We start from the raw sequence: 20,978 nt of genomic DNA, 5'->3' as shown, positions 1-20,978 counted from the left end.
TTAAAAGGGGCCAAGTTGTGAAGAATATTAAATACCAAGTAGAGGATTTTGTGTTTTTGATCCTCCAGATTAGGTCCTCAAGTCACTGGAGTATATTAAATAAAATGAGGTGGGGGGAGGGAATGATATGGTCTGACTCCTGTGGTTTGTTGTTATTCACTTGTTTCTCATTAGTATCCAACCTTTTGTGACTGCATTTGGAGTTTTCTTGGCAAAGATACTGGAAAGGTTTGGCATTTCTTTCTCAAGCTCATATTACAGGTGAGGAAATTGAGGCAAACAGAGTTAAGTGAATTGCCTAGGGTCACAGAGTTTTAGTAAGTGTCTGAGACTGGATTCAAACTTATGAAGAGGAGTCTTTCTGACACTAGGCCAGGCACACTACCCACTGCACCACTTAGGTATATCTTTCTGTGCTTTAGAAAAGTCATTTTGGTAGCTATATCAGGGAAGGATTAGAATAAGGAGGTATTTGAGTCAAGGAGAACAAATAGGAGTCTGTAGTAATACAGTCTAGGGAAGAGACAATGAAGGGCTCAAATAAAGTAGTGAGTTCTTTATAAATGAAAAGAAGAGCACATATTTCTTAGGTATTAAGAAATAGAAAGCACAAAACTTGGCAACTGCTTAAATGTGTAGAATGATAGTGATGAATTGAGTCTGACACTGAGGTTATGAACTTGGATGACTGGAAGTATGGTGTCGCCCTCAGTGGTTAATAGAAACGTTCAGGAGAATGGTGTGTTTGAAGGTAAGCTAAAAAATTCTTTCTTGGCTATGATGAATTTGGTGTGCCTTTAGAATATATATATATGAGATCTTTAATAAATAGTTGAAAATTTAAGAACATAGTATAGCAGAGAATAGATCCAGATATGTTGATCTGGGTTTTATGTGACTAGAAATGATCAATAAACCCATGAGAGCTGATCAAATTTCCAGTGAGTATTTAGAGAAAAAAGAATGGCCAGGGCAGAGCCTTAGGGTTCCCTTATAGTAAGTGGGTTTGACGTGGATGATGAAACCCAAGGGAAACTGGGAAATGGTGGTTAGACATATTTGATTATAACCAAGAAATCTATTAATGTCAAAAAGACAAGAAAGTAGGGAGCATTCAGGAAGAAAAGATGATCTACAGAATCAAATATTGCAGAGTGAGCAAGAAGGATAACTACAAAAAGGCCATTAGATAGGTCATTGTAAAAAGAGCCAAATTACAGAGGGATTAGGCTTGTATGAAGACTAGAATCCTGAGGTGCTTTTATGTATAAAGTGCTGAAGAAGAGTTTTCTGCTTTTGTTCTTGGAGTCATGTTGGGCTATAAATTAGGAGAGAAATTCTCTTTGTATGAAGTCTGTAACAATTTTGTAACAAGAACAAGTAGATTGCAAGGTGTATTCATTTTCAATTTACTTCAAATTGATTTATAGACATTAAGTAATTAAATCCAGCAATTTCTGTAACATTGTAAAATGTTATAGGCATTAAAACTACCACATACTCTAGTAAAATCAATAACTAAAATAGTGCTACTGTTTCTTTTAGTGTGAAGATCATAAGAAACATTATTTAAAATGTAGTTCACTGCTTAAGAATCTATGATTTTGTTAGTAATAATAAAGGCTAACATGTACATAGTGCTTTAAGATTTGTACTTTTAAAAATCTCATTTTATCCTCATAACAACTGTGGGCACTATTATCTCATTTTACAGATGAAGAACTGAGACTGAGAGAAGTAAAGTAACTTACCCAGAGTCACACAGCCATTAAGTGTTTGAGAAAGGATCTGATCCTGGGTTTTTGCTCCAGGTCCAGTGCTCTTTCCACTGTGCCACAGTTATGTATTTGTGTTTCCTGTTAAACAGATCCTTAACCCTCTAAAATTAGCAGATGATCATCAAACATTGTTATGACCAAAACAAAAAAATCTTTCCCAGGCCCCCACCCTCCAGACCAAGAGCTGTGCCCATTCCCTCCCCCTGCCTCTCCCCCAACCCCCCACCCCCAGACCATGTGCCATGCATCCCATCCCATACATGCACACAGGGGAGGGACAAAGTGCTGCCTTTAGGATGCTGAGCAGAGGGGCAGGTGATGTGAAAAAATGTCATCAGGTGTGATTGAGATGGGGAGGGGAGCAGCTCTGCTGGAGTCCTCTGCCTTTCTAGTAATGTACTCTGGGGGTGGGAGGTTGGAAGGGAGGGTAGCTGAGTGTCCACAGAGAGTGCTCTGTATGCCATCTTTGGTACCCGTCCCATAGGTTCACCATTGCTGCTATAGCCAATCTTATGATAAACATTTCTCAATCAGGAATGCAGCTTCTTAGCATGTTATATCATTTTAATGGTGATGGTGAATAGTATGTGAACAAGATACTGCATTTTGTATAGAAAGTAAACATTTTTACCATACCACAGAAGTTTGAATAAAGGATTATTTCTAGGTGATAGAAGTGATAACATAGTATAGTGAAGAAAACTGAATTCTCTTTCTGTTTTTGTGAGGAACCAGTTTTGTGTCCTTGAACAAATCTTCACTCTTGTGACCTGTGACCTGCTTTCTTAACTACAAAATGAGAAAGAGAATATGACCTCTTTTCAATTCTGAGCTTTTGCTGTTCCTAAATTCTTACAGAGCAGAGGATGATTTATCAGTGAATGTCAGTTTCTTGAAGGAAGGGACCCTTCCTTCCTTCCTTCCTTCCTTCCTTCCTTCCTTCCTTCCTTCCTTCCTTCCTTCCTTCCTTCCTTCCTTCCTTCCTTCCTTCCTTCCTTCCTTCCTTCCTTCCTTCCTTCCTTCCTTCCTTCCTTCCTTCCTTCCTTCTTTCCTTCCTTCCTTCCTTCCTTCCTTCCTTCCTTCCTTCCTTCCTTCCTTCCTTCCTTCCTTCCTTCCCTCTTTCCCTCTTTCGCTCCCTAATAAACAAAGTAGTAAACAGTTAATAAATACTTATTGAGGCTTCACATTTCTATGCAAAAACTTTAAAAACTTTGTCACATTTTGGGCATATTCATGAACCAATGAATATAGCTGGAGAGAAATCACAAAACTATTCACAAAAAATTTTATATTATATAACCATCCCTTATTGCAGCTAGGTAATCCTTTTACATTTTCCTAATTGATTCCCTATTCTAATGGTGTCAAATTGAAATTGAAATGAAGTCCAATAAACCATATATAAAGCTTCACAACCCCCCTCCCCCATTTCAGGTTATGTATTGAGTTGAAAAATTTTAATTTTAGCTTTATGTTTTACTTTATTTTTTATTTATTTTGTTATATATTTCCCAAAAATATTTAAATCTGGTTTGGGCAGGACTTAAAAATTTTGGAAGCACTATATTTGATACTTTATACCACTCTATTCATGACAGTAACTATTGGAAATCTTTTTTCATTAAGAGGTCAGGTTTGACATAAATTTAACATTATGATCTGAGAATATTGCTCAGAATTATGAGGGACAAATAATTATATAACTATCCTCTAGTGGAGGATAGATCATATAATTTAATTTTAGATACCTGATATTTGAGTCTTTTGAGAGCCTTCTCAAATTTTGTTGCATACTTTTTCCCCTCTGATAGGATGGCCCCAACCCTGACTTTAAAAACATGTTAAGGAGATAATGAAAGAATCACTTTCTATATTAGGTTATTTCTTGTGACTATTTACATGTTCTAAATAGATTTTTTTAATAGTTATTTTTAGCTGAACTTTTAAATTAGGGTTGGTAAGTTGAGGAATCTGCATATTTAATCAGTTTTGTCATCCTTTGTTTTTTCCTCCTTGAATTATTAAATGGCAGCTATGAAATGAAATATATGTAATCATGGTAACTGACAACATTGAATGAACTTATTTGATTTTGTAACATACTAATAACTAAGACTACCCAACTGGGAGAGAGTGGCCACATAGTTTATCTGTGGACTAAAGAAAATGGTATATTCTTTATTACCTGTCAATCCAAGAAGAAAAAAAAACTTCAACTAAGGCCAGAAATAGATATCCTTTGTCTCTTGAGAAAAGGAAAGGACATGGATTAATGGAAGGAGTCTTAACTTATTAGTCTAAGGAAGTTAAGAGTTAATAGGGAATTTGAGCAAAGGAAAATCCCCTTTTTTTTGGTGAAGGAAAGAACCTTTAAGTTGATTTGGTCCCTGGATTAAGAGAGACTTAGATCTTAGTTCCTAATAGAAAGGAAAAGCCTCCAAATTAGAGAAAAGAGCCTTAACAAAGTTGATTCTTCAGTAAAAGAATGGGGTTTTAGTCACACAAACTCAGAAGATTTACTCAAAAACACCTATAAAGTGTCAAAGTAAAAACTTCTTTCCTATAAGAGCAATTAGAATCCAGCATAAATAATATAATATAATATATAAATTATATGAGAGTTTTAGAGTAGATACCTTGAAAATGATCATCGTAATATGAGAGGTAAAAAAATCCTACCACCAGACTCCCAGGTATTTGAACAAAAGGGAAGTTAATGATACCACAAAACCCAAAGAAACATTAAAACAAATTCAAAAGAAGTTTTTAAAAATGAAAGAAAAAACAATGTATCTAAGTAAATCATCAGAACAAAGAGATCAGAGGCAGATAACTGAACAATCTGAAATACTTGAAGAAACACAAGAAATTGGATGCATCTTATAGTAAAATCATTAAAGAAATGACATAGGCATATTAGAATAAAGGCTTTGTGGATGTAGAAAGAAGACATTGATCACCTCCTGAAAGAAATCCCAAAATTAAAGCACCTAGGAATGTTAGCAAAATTCAGAACTTCTAAGTCAAAGAAAAAAATGCTTTAAATAGCATTAGAGTAAGATTTCAAATTCTGAAGAACCATTCAAGATCACAGATTTAGCAGCTACTATTGTAAAGGAGTGAAGAACATGAAATGAGATATTCCAAAAGGCAGGTTTACAACCAAGAGTAACTAATGCAGCAAAATTGAGTATAATTAATTGGGGGTGGGGGAAGATGATTTTCAATGAAATAGGGGGATTCAAATATTCATGATAAAAAGATTGGATCTGAATACAAACTATGACATATAAATATGGGAATCAAGTAAAAAATTCAAAAAAGTAAATGAGTGAAAATCAGAAGAGACTTAATGATGGATTCCTTATATTCTAAGCTTGAAGTGAGGATGGTGGAGAGGGGTTAAAAGGAAAGAAAGAATGCCTAAGAACTTAGAGAACAAAGAGGAAAAAGCATTAAACTGTAGAATGGAGGGGATACACAATTAACTTAAGTTGATTGGAATGAGTTTATCAAATGGAGACTAGTAGAATGGATTAGAAAGAATCCAGTGATGTTATTCACAAGAAACATACTTGCAACAGTGAATCCCACAGTTAATTATAATGATAGAACCTAGCATTTATTTAGTGCCTTCTATGTGCCAGAAACTGTGCTGAGCACTTAAGTATTTAATTATATCCTCACAAAAACTTTGGGAGACAGGTGCTATCATTATCCATATTTTGCTGTTGAGGAAACCAAAGAAGACAGAGGTTAAATAACTTACTTGAAGTCACAGAGCTGGTAATTGTCTTAGTTAGGATTTGAAATCAGGTCTTCCTCACTCTAAGTGCCATACTCTATTTACTTGACCCTTAGGTGCCTTAAGATAAGGAATTGGAAGGAATACAAATTAAAAAAAAATTAACAACCAAAAATAGGTTAGGCAATTATCATTTCAGAAAACATAACAAAAATAGATGTAATTAAAAGTTATAATCAAGAAAATGACATTTTTCTCAGTTTCATAGACAATGAATTATTTTAAGCACTTAACATATGCACTGAATTATGTTAAATCTTTGTAATTAAAGGAAAAGCTCAATGAGTTATAAGGAAAAATAATAAATATGTAATAGTGGGTGGTCTTTAGTGTACCTTCTCAGCTTTACTTTCCATCTTAGAATTAATACTATATATTGGTTCTAAGGCAGAAGAGTGGCAAAGACTAGGCAATGAGACTTCAGTGAATTGCCCAGTTACATCTAGAAAGTATCTGAAATCAGATTTGAACACAGGACTTCTTGTCTCCAGGACTAAAAAATAAAGTGAAGTTTATTAAAAAAATGGAAGTGAAAGCAGAATGTAATGATTAAAAATTAAATTATGAGTCTGTTAGTTGCTTTATTACAACCAAGTAGAAATAGTAATGAGAGGGAAATGTGGAAAAGAGGTAGAGAGTTGCCTAGCCTACCACTCTCTGTGCTGTTCTGATGAAATCAAAGCTCACCACTGACAGGGGTCCAATATCTAGCCAGAAGAGTGCAAAAGTTCTCTTCAGTAAGAGTCACCAGAGCAATAATGTTCCTTCAGCAAGAGTCACCAACACCAGACTCTGAATCCAAATGCAAATCTTCATCAGAATGAGAATGTCCTCCAGACTCCTGGTCCCTTCTTTATAAGCAGTTTTCTCTACCCACTAGCTCTCCCTTATCACATCTTAAGGAACCAATAATAGTTCCTTAATTTGTCTGGCACAGCTTGGGGGGAGGGGCAGTGCTTGTGGAATCAATTTCCTGTCTCATAATTTTCAACTTCCTTTCACTGTGGGTGAGTGTATCCCTGCACATTTCAATGGTTAAGGACCTCCAGGTCCTTGATTGATTACTTTAAAACAAAGGGAGGTGAATTCTAAGTCCCACAAGAAGAAACTAATGCCACCTGTGGTCCTGATTTAATGCCTGTTTCTTAATATATTGTTTAAAAAGTGTGTGTTCCCTTATCTTCAATTTATTTATTTATTTATTTTTTTAGTATTTTAGTATTATGTTTTATAGTGGACATGATATAGTAATACAGGTAACTAATTATATATAGCTGATCTTGACTTCTTATTGCAAAATCTTATACATATTACATAAGGTTGGTGAATTAAAAATTATAAAATTATAAAAAAAGAATAAAAAGACATACATCCTAACAATACATATATTTTGCATATTCACTTTAAAATAAAAAAAGTTCTGATTCTTTTCTATTATTTTGCTTCTGATAAAAAGACAATTTTTTTTTTAGAAGGAATGCAGAGGGTATTGATTGTAGTTGTTGCAATAAACTCTTTTCTCTGACTAATGATATTCATTTATGGAAGTGGCTGCTGGGCTGTAATGAGTTGAGCTGCTTGGGATCACCCATCTTCCTCTCTGTTTATCCTGTAATGTTATAACCTATTGTTAGCTTCCTGTCAAAGTCTTTTGTTAAGTTTGTTCCTTAACTTCTGCAAGTCATATCCACTCATTTTTTTTTCACATTCTATAGTTATTTTAAGATCTGTTACCCAAGTAGATTCCTTGGCACTTCAGGTAGAACAAAAGATTTTAAAACTTCTTCTTGTTTATTCCCTTTTATTTGAAATTTCCTGATTTTCCTGAAATTTCTGTGATCTTAGTCAGCCTGACTTTTCATTACTTATGTAACAGAGGATATTCCTGTGATTGTGGTTGTTAGGCTAAAATCATGTTACTTATATTATCAATTTTCAACTAGAGACTCAGTCAACAAATGTTTAAAGTGCCTACTATGTGGGGGCAGCTAGGTAGCTCAGTGGATTGAGAACCAGGCCTAGAGATGGGAGGTCCTAGGATCAAATCTGACCTCAAGACACTTCCCAGCTGTGTGACCCTGGGCAAATCACTTAACCCCCATTGTTTAGCCCTTACCACTCTTCTGCCTTGGAACCAATACATAGTATTGATTCCAAGAGGGAAGGGAAGGGTTTTTATAAAAATTAAAAAAAAAAAGTGCCTTCTATGTGTGCTGAGGAAACAGTGAATTGAAAGGAATATCATCACAATCTGGAAGAGCTTGGGTTCCTATGGGGAAATAGCATATAAATAATTCTGTGTATGCCAAATCTCAGTATAAATGGATAGAATGAGGATGAGAGGAAGGGGCATGGCAAAGGGCTCCTGCAGAAAGTGAGACTTGAGCTAAATGTTAAAGGAAGCCAGAGAAGCTAAGAGATAGATTTGGGGATGAAAAACAGTCCAAGCAAGGAAGATAGCCAGTGTAAGGTAGGAGATTAGAGCATCATCACGTGTGAGAAATCATAAGAACAGTGTCGGATTGCACAGTATGGTGTATAATGAAAGTATAAGAACATTTCACAGGTAGAAAGGGCCCTGTTGTGAAAGGCCTTAAATATCAAATAGAGGACTTGATATTTGAACTTGTAAGAAAGAGGAAGCATTGGAATTTATTGACTGAAAGGGTGACATGGTCAGCCATCAGCTTGAGGAAAATTAGTTTGGCAATTTGTGGAGCATGGGTTGTAGTGGGGAAAGATTGAAAGTGTGGAGACCAGTTAGAAGGCTATTCCAGTTCTCCAGGAGAGAGGTAGTAATTGCTTCAACTAATGTGATAGTTGTGTGATTATATAGAAAAGAACATAACTAAGAGCTGGGACAGTAGGATTTGATGATGGATTGGATGTTTGGGATGAATAAGAGAGTAGTTGAGAATGACATTGAGATGGTAAATCTGGGTGACTCGGAGGGTGGTAATTAAATGGGAACTTGGAAAGAGGGAGTAGGTTTTGGGGTAAACAAGATAAGTCATCTTTGGACATGTTGAGTTTAAAATGTCTTTGGGATATTCAAGATAAATAAAAGGCAATTGATGAGGCATGATAAACTTCAGAGAGAGAGAAAGACTAGGATTAGGTAGGGTCCTCAACCTTCCTGACCTCTTTGCAGCCTTTTACATAGTTGATCACTGCTCCTCTCCTTGATATGCTGTCTCCTGTGTTTTTTTTTTTTTGTGACATTATTCTGTCCTAGTTCTTCTCTTACTTGTCTGAATGCCTTTTAGTTTCTTTTTGTTGTAATAGGTTTTCCAGAAGAGCTCTGACCCTAACCCTCTCTTTCCCCTCTATACCATTTCACTTGGTTGATCTCAAATATAAGTTCCCAGACATTCAGTTGCCATCTCTATACTGATGATTCTCAAATCTTATTCTACCCTAAATTCTCTCCTACTCTTCAGATTTGCATCTTCAATTACCTTTTGGATGTCTTGAACTGGATGTTTTTATATATATATCTTCAACTTGGCATGTCCTAAACTCGATTTGTTATCTTTTCCTCCAAACCTTTCTCTCTTCCTAACTTCCATGTTACTGTCAACAACATTATCCTTCTAGATACCAAAGTTCACAACCTCTAGAGGTCATTTTCAACTTCCCAATTTCAGCGAATGGCTGTGACCTTTTGATTTTGCCTTTTTAACCTCTCTCACAACCTTTTTCTCTCCCCAGATACTGCCACCACTCTGCAGTCTCTCATCTAGACTACTGTTAGAACTTGATGATTGGTCTCCAGATCACACGTTTTGAAACAATCCATTCCATCCTTTTATGTAGTCAGACAGACTCACCTTCATACTCACTAAACTCCAGTGGCTCTTTATTGCCTCTGGAATCTCATATAAAAAACTTCTAATTGGCATTCAAAGCCCTTTATAGGCTGACTTCCTTCTACCTTTCTAATCTTCTTAACAAGTGGTTTTTCTTTTGGTTATTTCAAATGTGTGGTTGAATTTTGGACATACCCTCTTTTTGAGTTCTTTTTATTGAAGAAGTCTAATTGAGTTAACCATATTGACATTTATATTGTTATTTTTTTGAACTACAGTAATGACTAAGTTGTTTTTTTACAGTACAGTAGATCCTACATATTAGGTGCCATTAAGAAATGTTTTCTGATTCACTTGACAATAATAATTGCTATTTTTATACACAGTTTTGTGCCTATAAAGGAATTAAATGCTCATGACTAAATTAATTTTTAGCCTATTAGCCTGTTTTGATACAAAAATCTACTTTGCCTAAATATAACCATATAAATATGATTTACATCTTAAATGTATTTTAGATGATATGCCTTATTGCTTTCCATTTGTTCCAAAATTGAATTTTTATTTTTCTTTAACCATTTCACTGACCCTAATGAATTACTTTCTTTTGTCTATCAATACTTAGATGGAGTCAAATCTGATCTCAAACTCCCACTGACACTGGGAAAGTGACTCAAACTCTGCCTCATTTTCCTCAGTTGTAAAATGGGGTATAATAATTCCTGTCTCACAAGGTTGTTGTGTAGATTAAATGAGAGAATATAAAGTGCATAGCACAGTGCCTCGAATGCAGCTGTCACTTAATAAGTGCTTATTCCTCTACTTTTCTTTTCCCTAGACAGCTTTTCTACCTTGAATTACCATTTTACTATTGGTGTCACTGGATTTTGTTACTTTATATGCATTTTTTTAAGAACCTTTACCTTCTGTCTTAGAATTGAAGTATTGATTGTAAGGCAGAAGATCAATAAGGACTAGGCTAGGGGTCCTCAAACTATGGCCCCAGGGCCACATGCACCACCCCCCAGGCCATTTATCTGGTCCCCACCACACTTCCGCAAGAGGCATCTCTTTCATTGGTGGCCAGTGAGAGGAGCACTGTATGTGATGCAAAGTGCAGCAGTCACTCATGTATAGTACTACTTCTGGTGACATAATCAATCCTTTGCATGGCGCCTTGTTATGAGAGTAACTGAACAAGAACAGGGCGCCGCGCAAAGGATTATGTGACTGCACAATGGAATATGTCAGCATGGTGAGCAGCAATCTGGGGGAGGGGATTCCACACTGTATACTGCTGCCTGGTATAGTGTTGGCAGTGATGGTGCTGCATAAGTTGTGACAGGCCCATCACAGCCAGCGCTACAGCCTCTGCTATCCCAGACAGTGCTATACAGATTTGTGCGTAGTTTTTTTTAATAGTCTGGCCCTCCAGCAGTCTGAGGGACATTGAATTGACCCCCTGTGTAAAAGTTTGAGGACCCCTGGACTAGGCAATTGGGTTTAAGTGACTTGCTTAGAGTCACACAACTAAGCAGTTGTCTGAGGTCAAATTTGAACCTAGAACCTCCCGTTTTTTTGCCTAACTCTCAATCCACTGAGTTGTCACTTCTGTATTTTATTACTGTAGTTTTTCTTATTCTGTTCCTCATTTTTCATGATTGTTAGGAATCAATAGGCTCACATCCAGAGATTTAAGACTTTATTGTTATTTTCCCTCTTTTATGTTTCCCCATTATATTCTGGATTTGTTGTTACAATATTTATTTAACTTTGTGTCTGTTTTGTTTAATTTAATTTCTTATAGCCCCCTTTACAAACTCCACTATGCACATATCCAGTAAATCTTATCTGGTAATATGCAGGGAAAAGTTAAGTAAAACCAACCTGTACATTGATGATTAACTACATATATATTAGATTTAAAAAAATAGATATTTGAGTGAGCAAAAATATTTTTCATGGAACTATAAATTTTGGATATTAAGGACTGTGATTTTATTTAAAAAATAAATGTATTGTCCTAGTCTATTATGGGTTACATACATTTATTTATTTAAAAACCCTTACATTCTGTCTTACTGTGTATTGGCTCCAAGGCAGAAGAGTGGTAAGGGCTAGGCAATGGGGGTAAGTGACTTGTCCAGGGTCACACAGCTGGGAAGTATCTGAGGCCAGATTTGAACCTAACACCTCCCTCCCATCTCTAGGCTTGACTCTCAATCCATTGAGCTACCCAGCTGCCCCCTGATTACACATATTTAAAGAGAGATATTTAAAATATGTTTTATTATTTTTTTAATGTCAGGAGCTGTCACTCAGAATAACTTTTTAAAATGTTTATTTTTAAAGGGATGTCTCAAGAGTAGCAGACAAATATCACCCCAGGAATTCATCCATGAACTGAAAATGGGAGTTGCAGATGAAAGACTTGTCACGTGCTTAGAGTCCCTGCGGGTATCTTTGACCAGCAACCCTGTCAGGTAATTCATCTTCCATAAAACGATTATGGCAGGTAAAACAATTTAATAGATATAGTGAATTTGTGATTTATTTTTCCTTGAATGTGCTTCTGTAATAATATTTTTACTTTAGCAGCTTAATAACTTCTTTCTGTTGAATTTGAGTTTATGGTATTTCTGAGTGTGGTGAACTGTTGTATTGTTTGACTTGTCTTTGGATACACATCTGTACCCACATCTGTACCCACATCTGTACCCACATCTGTATCTATACCTATACCTATACCTATACCTATACCTATACCTATACCTATACCTATACCTATACCTATACCCATACCCATACCCATACCCATACCCATACCCATACCCATACCCATACCCATACCCATACCCATACCCATACCTATACATATACTCTGTTATCCTGTGAATATTTGAGTGAAAATACAGTATTGGAAAAATTTAGAAGAGAGAGAAAACCTTTTTCATTTTATTCTATTTTACTTCTCATCACTTTTACCCTACCTATTTATCTTTTGTGACTTTTATTTTGGCTTTACTTCAGCTTCATTCTGTTAACGGTAATGATATATGTCATAGTCTGGCTTACATTTGTAGTTATAGAGTTATATAGTATCTTTGTCATCAAATAGCTAGTATTTAAATGGTGCTTTAAGTTCTACCAAATACTTTGTTATCTCATTTGATCTTCATAACTTCCCTGCGAGGTGCTATTATTATCATCTCTCTTTTATAGTTGAAGAAACTGAGCCTTAGAGAGGTTAAGTGACTTTTCCAGGGTCACAAAACAGGGGTTAGAAACAGGATATGAATTCAGGTTTTTGTGATTTCAAGTCTAGTATTTTTTTTTTTAGCAAACTAGGATAGTTTTCTTTTTTTTTTTTTTTTTAAATTTTAATATTATTTTATTTGGTCGTTTTCATACATTATTCACTGGAAACAAAGATCGTTTTCTTTTCCTCCCCTCCCCTCCCCCCCCCCCCCCCCCCCCCCCCCCCCGCCTTTCCCTCTCCCATAGCCGACGCATGATTCCACTGGTTATCACATGTGTTCTTGACTCGAACCCATTTCCCTGTTGTTGGAGTTTGCATTATAGTGTTCATTTAGAGTCTCTCCTCAGTCTTATCTCCTCCAACCCTGTAGTCAGGCAGTTGCTTTTCAGCGATGTTTTTATTCCCACAGTTTATCCTCTGCTTGTGGGTAGTAATTTTTTTTTAGATCCCTGCAGATTGTTCAGGGATTGCATTGATACTAATGGAGAAGTCCATCACCTTCGATTGTACCACAATGTATCAGTCTCTGTGTACAATGTTTTCCTGGTTCTGCTCCTCTCGCTCTGCATTACTTCCTGGAGGTTGTTCCAGTCTCCATGGAACTTCTCCACTTTATTATTCCTTTTAGCACAATAGTATTCCATCACCAACATATACCACAATTTGTTCAGCCATTCCCCAATTGAGGGGCATCCCCTCATTTTCCAATTTTTGGCCACCACAAAGAGCGCAGCTATGAATATTTTTGTACAAGTCTTTTTGTCCATTATCTCTTTGGGGTACAAGCCCAGCAGTGCTATGGCTGGATCAAAGGGCAGACAGTCTTTTATCGCCCTTTGGACATAGTTCCAAATTGCCCTCCAGAATGGTTGGATCAATTCACAACTCCACCAGCAATGAATTAATGTCCCCACTTTGCCACATCCCCTCCAGCATTCATTACTTTGCATAGCTGTCATGTTAGCCAATCTGCTAGGTGTGAGATGATACCTCAGAGTTGTTTTGATTTGCATCTCTCTGATTATAAGAGATGTAGAGCACTTTTTCATGTGCTTATTAATAGTTTTGATTTCTTTGGCTGAGAATTGCCTGTTCATGTCCCTTGCCCATTTGTCAATTGGAGAATGGCTTGATTTTTTGTACAATTGATTTAGTTCTTTATAAATTTTAGTAATTAAACCCTTGTCAGAGGTTTTTATGAAGATTGTTTCCCAATTTGTTGCTACCCTTCTGATTTTGGTTACATTGGTTTTGTTTGTACAAAAACTTTTTAATTTGATGTAATCCAGATTATTTATTTTGCATTTTGTAATTCTTTCTAATTCTTGCTTGGTTTTGAAGTATTTCCCTTCCCAAAGGTCTGACATGTATACTATTCTGTGTTCGCCTAATTTTCTTATAGTTTCCTTCTTTATGTTCAAGTCATTCATCCATTTTGAATTTATCTTGGTGTAGGGTGTGAGGTGTTGATCTAAGCCTAATCTTTCCCACACTGTCCTCCAATTTTCCCAACAGTTTTTATGAAATAGTGGATTTTTGTCCCAAAAGCTGGGATCTTTGGGTTTGTCATATACTGTCTTGCTGAGGTTGCTTGCCCCCAGTCTATTCCACTGATCCTCCTTTCTGTCTCTTAGCCAGTACCAAATTGTTTTGATGACCGCTGCTTTATAATATAGTCTGAGATCTGGGACTGCAAGACCCCCTTCCTTTGTATTTTTTTCATTAATTCCCTGGGTATCCTTGATCTTTTGTTCTTCCAAATGAACTTTGTTATGTTTTTTTCTAAATCAGTAAAAAAAATTTTTGGAAGTTCCATGGGTATGGCACTAAATAGATAGATGAGTTTGGGTAGGATGGTCATTTTTATTATATTGGCTCGTCCTACCCATGAGCAGTTAATGTTCTTCCAATTGTTCAAGTCTAGTTTTAGTTGTGTGGAAAGTGTTTTGTAGTTGTGTTCATATAGATCCTGTGTTTGTCTCGGGAGATAGATTCCTAAGTATTTTATTTTGTCTTGGGTAATTTTGAATGGGATTTCTCTTTCTAGTTCTTGCTGCTGAGCTGTGTTGGAATTATATAGAAATGCTGATGACTTATGTGGGTTTATTTTGTATCCTGCAACTTTGCTAAAGTTGTTGATTATTTCAATTAGCTTTTTGGTTGAGTCTCTAGGATTCTTTAAGTAGACCATCATGTCATCTGCAAAGAGTGATAATTTGGTCTCCTCCTTGCCTATTTTGATGCCTTCAATTTCTTTTTCTTCTCTAATTGCTACTGCTAGTGTTTCTAATACAATGTCAAATAATAGAGGTGATAATGGGCATCCTTGTTTCACTCCTGATCTTAATGGGAATGGATTTAGTTTATCCCCATTGCAGATGATATTAGCTGATGGTTTTAGATATATACTGTTTATTATTTTTAGGAATGACCCTTCTATTCCTATGCTTTCTAGTGTTTTTAGTAGGAATGGGTGTTGTATTTTATCAAAGGCTTTTTCTGCATCTATTGAGATAATCATGTGATTCTTGTTGGTTTGCTTGTTGATGTGGTCAATTATGTGGATAGTTTTCCTAATGTTGAACCAGCCCTGCATCCCTGGTATGAATCCTACTTGATCATGGTGGATGACCCTTCTAATCACTTGCTGGAGTCTTTTTGCTAGTATCCTATTTAAGATTTTTGCATCTATATTCATTAGGGAGATTGGCCTATAGTTTTCTTTCTCTGTTTTTGGCCTGCCTGGCTTTGGAATTAGTACCATGCTTGTGTCATAAAAGGAGTTTGGTAGGACTCCCTCTTTGCTTATTATGTCGAATAGTTTGTATAATATTGGGGTTAACTGTTCTCTGAATGTTTGATAGAATTCACTGGTGAATCCATCAGGCCCTGGGGATTTTTTCTTAGGCAGTTCTTTGATGGCTTGATGGATTTCAATTTCTGATATGGGATTATTTAAGAAAACTATTTCTTCTTCTGTTAGTCTAGGCAATTTATATTTTTGTAAATATTCATCCATATCACCTAGATTGGTATATTTATTGCCATATAGTTGGGCAAAGTAGTTTTTAATGATTGCCTTAATTTCCTCTTCATTGGAGGTGAGATCCCCCTTTTCATCCTTGATGCTATTAATTTGCCTTTCTTCTTTCCTTTTTTTAATTAAATTAACCAGTACTTTGTCTATTTTGTCTGTTTTTTCAAAGTACCAGCTTCTAGTCTTGTTTATTAGCTCAATAGTTCTGTCACTTTTGATTTTATTAATTTCTCCCTTAATTTTTAGGATCTCTAGTATGGTTTTCTTCTGGGGGTTTTTAATTTGTTCATTCTCAAGTTTTTTGATTTGCATTTCCAATTCCTTGGTCTCTGTCCTCCCTAATTTGTTAATATATGCACTCAGGGATATGAATTTTCCTCTAAGTACTACCTTGGCTGCATCCCATAAGGTTTGAAAGGATGTTTCGCCGTTGTCATTTTCTTCAACGAAATTGTTAATTGTTTCTATGATTTCTTCTCTAACTATCCGATTTTGGAGTATCATGTTATTTAATTTCCAATTAATTTTTGATTTGGGTCTCCATGTACCCTTGCCGATCAATATTTTAATTGCCTTGTGATCTGAAAAGGCTGCAGTTAATATTTCTGCTTTTTTGCATTTAAGTGCCATGTTTCTATGACCTAGTGTATGATCTATTTTTGTGAATGTGCCATGTGGTGCTGAAAAGAAGGTGTATTCTTTTTTGTCCCTATTTATTTTTCTCCATATGTCTATTAATTCTAATTTTTCTAAGATTTCATTCACCTCTTTTACCTCTTTCTTATTTATTTTTTGATTTGATTTATCTAAATTTGATAGTGGTTGGTTCAAGTCTCCCACTAATATGGTTTTACTGTCTAATTCCTCCTTCAATTCTCCTAGTTTCTCTATTAAAAATTTGGATGCTATACCATTTGGTGCATACATGTTGATTAGTGATATTTCCTCATTGTCTATACTTCCTTTTAGCAGAATATATTTACCTTCCCTGTCCCTTTTGATCAGGTCTATTTGTACTTTGGCTTTGTCAGATATCATGATTGCAACTCCTGCCTTCTTTCTATCGGTTGAGGCCCAAAAGGTCTTACTCCAACCTTTAATTCTAACCTTGTGAGTGTCAACCCGTCTCATATGTGTTTCTTGAAGACAACATATGGTAGGGTTTTGTGTTCTAATCCAATCTGCTATTTGTCTGCGTTTTATGGGTGAGTTCATCCCATTCGCGTTCAAAGTTATGATTGTTATTTGTGGATTCGCTGGCATTTTGATGTCTTCCCCTAGTTCTGACCTTTCTTCTTTAGCTTTCTCCTTTTGAACCAGTGATTTACTTTAGGTCAGTCCCCCTAGTCCCCTCCCTTGAGATGCTTCCCTTTCTAGCCCCTCCCTTTTTATGCTCCCTTCCCCTCCCCCCTCTCCTTCCCTCCCTTTTTGTACTCCCTCCCCCCTCCCCCTCCTTAATTTTCCTTTCTTTCTTGCCCTAATGGATAAGATAGAATTCAGGATCCCACTGGATCTAGATGTTCTTCCCTCTCAGATTTGATTTCACTGAGAGTAAGGTTTAAGTAATTCCACTTCACGCTCTCTTCCTCTCCTTCTCATATGAGAGTTCTTCCCCTCCCCTTCCCATGTGTATCTTTATATGGGAAAGTTTATTCTATTGATTCCCCCCCTATTTCTTGAAGTTAATCTTAGTATTATCACGGTTCCCCCCTCCCTTTTCCTTTTTTTGCCCCAACTTTCCCCAAATCTTCTTGATTCCCCAATCTTTCCCTATGCATGTTTCTTCTAACTACTCTTATGATGATACAATTTATGAGAGTTACACAAAACATTTTCCCCACATATTAATATATATAATTAGATGTAAATGTAGTCCTTATAGAAGAGAGTTTGACTTAAAGAGAAAGATAAGATTTATCTCCTTTTCCCTTTCTTTCATATTTACCTTTTCATGTTTCTCTTGCTTTCTGTGCTTGGATATCGAACTTTCCACAGAGCTCTGGTCTTTTCTTAGCAAATGCTTGGAAATCTTCTATTTTGTTGAATGCCCATACTTTCCCCTGGAAGTATATAGTCAGTTTTGCTGGGTAGTTGATTCTTGGTTGGAGACCCAGCTCTCTTGCCTTTCTAAATATCGTGTTCCATGCTTTGCGGTCTCTTAGTGTGTTAGCCGCTAAGTCATGTGTGATCCTTATGGGAGCCCCCTTATATCTGAAGCTCTTCTTCTTGGCTTCTTGTAGGATTTTCTCCTTTACTTGGAAGCTCTTGAATTTGGCAATTACATTCCTAGGCGTTGTCTTTTGGGGATTTAGTATAGAAGGTGTTCTATGAATCCTTTCTATTTCTATTTTGCCCCCTTGCTCCAGAACGTGGGGGCAATTTTCTTTTATAATCTCCTCTAGAATAAAATCCAATTTGTTGTTTACCTCTGGTTTTTCTGGGAGACCGATGATACGGAGATTTTCTCGTCTTCCTCTGTTCTCCAGGTCCGTGACCTTCTCAGTGAGATATTTTATGTTTTCTTCCAATTCATTAATTGTTTGGGTTTGCTTTATTGATTCTTGCTGTTTTATCATCTCACTTTCTTCGAGGTGCTTAATTCTGGTCATTAGGGACTGGATTTGCTTTTCAGCCTTGTCTGCCCTTCTATTGGATGCTTCGAGTTCTTTTTCCAATTGAGCATTCTTATCTGTCAGACAGCTGATCTCTTTCTCCCATTTTTCTTTCCAGAAGGTTTCCATCTTTTGGATAAGTTCCAGTTTGAGATCTTCCAGAGCTTGTTGATAGTTTCCATTTTGGGAGGCGTGTTCTGAATTTTTTTGGATTTCCTCCTCATTCTCCTCTTTTCCTTGGGTACTTCCACCATAAAAGTTTTCAATAGTCACTTTTTTCCCTTTCTTCCTGGAGGCTTGATTTTGGGCCATGTGAGCCATCCCTTTGGTGGTTTTATTCCCCTTTCCTTTTTGGTCTGGGGTCTGGGTTATAAGAGCGGTTTTTCTGTGAATTTAGGTTGCTTCAGACTAGTTCTTCCCAGCCTCCGAGCCCAGGTATTCAGCTCCGCCCAGATAATCAGCGCGTGTTGTTCAGCGCAGCCCACCCGAAGTCCAGGTCCGCTGGCTTCTCCAGTGAAAGCGCCCTGAGACGTTTTTTCCTGGCAGTCCCCAGATCCCAAGGACCCTGGAGTGCCCCCCCAGACAGAGACGCTCCCCACTCCCTCCCTGTCCCGGTGAGCGCTCAGGTAGCTCACTCTGGTTTAGTGGGGGCGGTGGGGTGGGGGAAGGGCGGCTCAGTTCACTTTTCTGTGCAAGCTTTTCCTTCTTATTTTAGTGTGGAAATGTTCAAGCCCCATGTACCTTTGCCTCTGTGGGGTACTGGGGAGTCCTTCTGTTCCTCCAAAGGTGATTTTATGCTCCTTTGATGTAGTCTATTTCGTTCGGTGCTGGGGAGAGAAAGCGTGCAGCGTCTAGATTGCAGCCATGATTACCCGGAAGTTCAAGTCTAGTATTTTATCTATTGCACCATTCAGGTTATGTCTACATTTCAAACCTCCACCTGCATTGAAGAAGGAGTACTTCATTAGTTCATGAGAGGAGCCTGGCATGCTTCATTCCTTTGTTTGCCATTACAGTAGCAAACATTGTCCTCAGGCTTTCTCAAAACAATGAAACAAATATAAATTAGCAAAAAAAATCTCTTGATAAACTTTGGATTTTATGGCAGTGTTTTGGGACAAGGTATTCTTGTAAGTGGTTTTCTTTTTTTCTATCCTTTTTACCTTTCATTAGTCATAATAGCTGTTGTTTTTTCTATGGGTAATATATCTGCATACACCATTTAATTGAATACCTCCTATGTTGTAATAATCATTTTAGATACTGTGTAGGTATATAAAAAAAGTGAGACTAAATATTTTCTACTTTAAAAAGAGAAAGGGAATGTTAAGTAGATGGAACACTGAGGAAACTGAGTCAGCATGGAATTTTGAGTACTAGAGAATCCTGTATAAAACTTTATCTGTGACACAAAGCCAATCATGAAGTTTTCTGGGTTCCTATCCTTATATATAAAATGAGGGGGTTGAATGAGTTGACCCAAGTTCTTTTTAATCTCTAAATCTATGATATTTATCTATAGACCAAAAGAATTATCTTAATGTGACATTAATTAAAGAGGAAAAAGATTGCCTCCTCTATGCAAAATAGGAAAAATTTTCAGTTACCCTTGAGGGGAAAAGAGCGATGATTCTAATAAGGACCTCTGCTTATTCCAAGTTGCAAGGATGCTGAAGTACTAGAATCTGTTTCTTAAAAAAAATTTTTTTTGGTAATTTTATTTAGAAAACTGCTGTTTTGAACTGAGATAGTACATTTATTGAATAGATGGAATTCTCTTTGGGATTTTACATTCTACAGTAAAGATATAGCAGGTAAAAAAACAGTGAATAGAGTATAATTTGAGTAATGCAAGCATAAATAACTGAGGGAATTAAAAGTTAAGAAAGATTTCATATAAGAGGCAGAGAGCTGAGCAACAGAAATAAGAAATAAGGGAATGCATCCAAGCATAAGGGATGGCCTGTACAATTGAGGAAAATGAATTTGGGAGAAGTTAGTAATTCCGAAGGTAGGTAGGAATCATATTATGGAGAGTTTTAAATGCAAGGCTGATTAATTTGTATAGCAGTATCCTTAATAAAATATGGTTCCCAGAGCTGAACATGATACTCTATCTATATTACAACTAACTTAGACAGCAAAAGCCTGTCACTTTGCTGGTCTTGCATGTGTGCTTTTCTGAATAGATTTGTTAGGATGTATCACTGAATCACTGCATTTTTATTGACTGTTGGTTTTAGGGAATTACAAGTGCATTGTGAGTATTTACTATGTTAACTTTGATAGTGTGATACACAGAAGTATCATAGTAACTCATTGAACTTTCAATTTACTTCAGGTCTTTTTAAATCAAACTTTGATCTAGCTATGTTTGGGCCAGGAGCCTTGAAACCATTTTGAGTTCATAGGTGCTCTTTTCATTCTTGCTTTCCTATATTCTGCCTCAATATCTCTGTTCTATTCTTCTTATGGTTCTTTATAACAAAATAGATGAAAGGTCAATAGTAGTAGAGTATATTTGCTTTTTAAACACTAAAGCTCTCTATAAATGTGAGTTATAATTAATTAATATTATACCACTCATCCCTTTGGTGAACATCCATATTCATGGCACAAAACAACTTTTTATCATTCTTAAAAATTATCCTAGATTCCAATTTACTTGAATCTGTGCT

At 36.4% G+C, this 20,978-nt stretch overlaps 1 protein-coding gene across 4 annotated transcripts in view; it reads left to right on the top strand.

Annotated features, from left to right (window-relative positions):
• DIAPH3 (diaphanous related formin 3) overlaps positions 1 to 20,978 on the top strand; it is a 445,793-nt gene that overhangs the window by 95,378 nt on the left and 329,437 nt on the right. For all 4 annotated transcript variants that reach the window (XR_008913852.1, XM_056806852.1, XM_056806851.1 and 1 more), the window contains one exon: positions 11,745 to 11,875. Coding sequence is in view for 3 of the 4 variants with exons in the window: in XM_056806852.1 (XP_056662830.1) it covers positions 11,745 to 11,875 (131 nt within the window). In the remaining variant the exon portion in view is untranslated. The remainder of the gene's footprint in view (positions 1 to 11,744; positions 11,876 to 20,978) is intronic.

The sequence above is a fragment of the Monodelphis domestica genome, chromosome 8 (genome assembly GCF_027887165.1).
Source record: "Monodelphis domestica isolate mMonDom1 chromosome 8, mMonDom1.pri, whole genome shotgun sequence".
Classification (NCBI taxonomy): domain Eukaryota; kingdom Metazoa; phylum Chordata; class Mammalia; order Didelphimorphia; family Didelphidae; genus Monodelphis; species Monodelphis domestica.
Note: the sequence above shows the minus strand (reverse complement) of the source record. Positions and strands in the feature narration are given on the sequence as shown.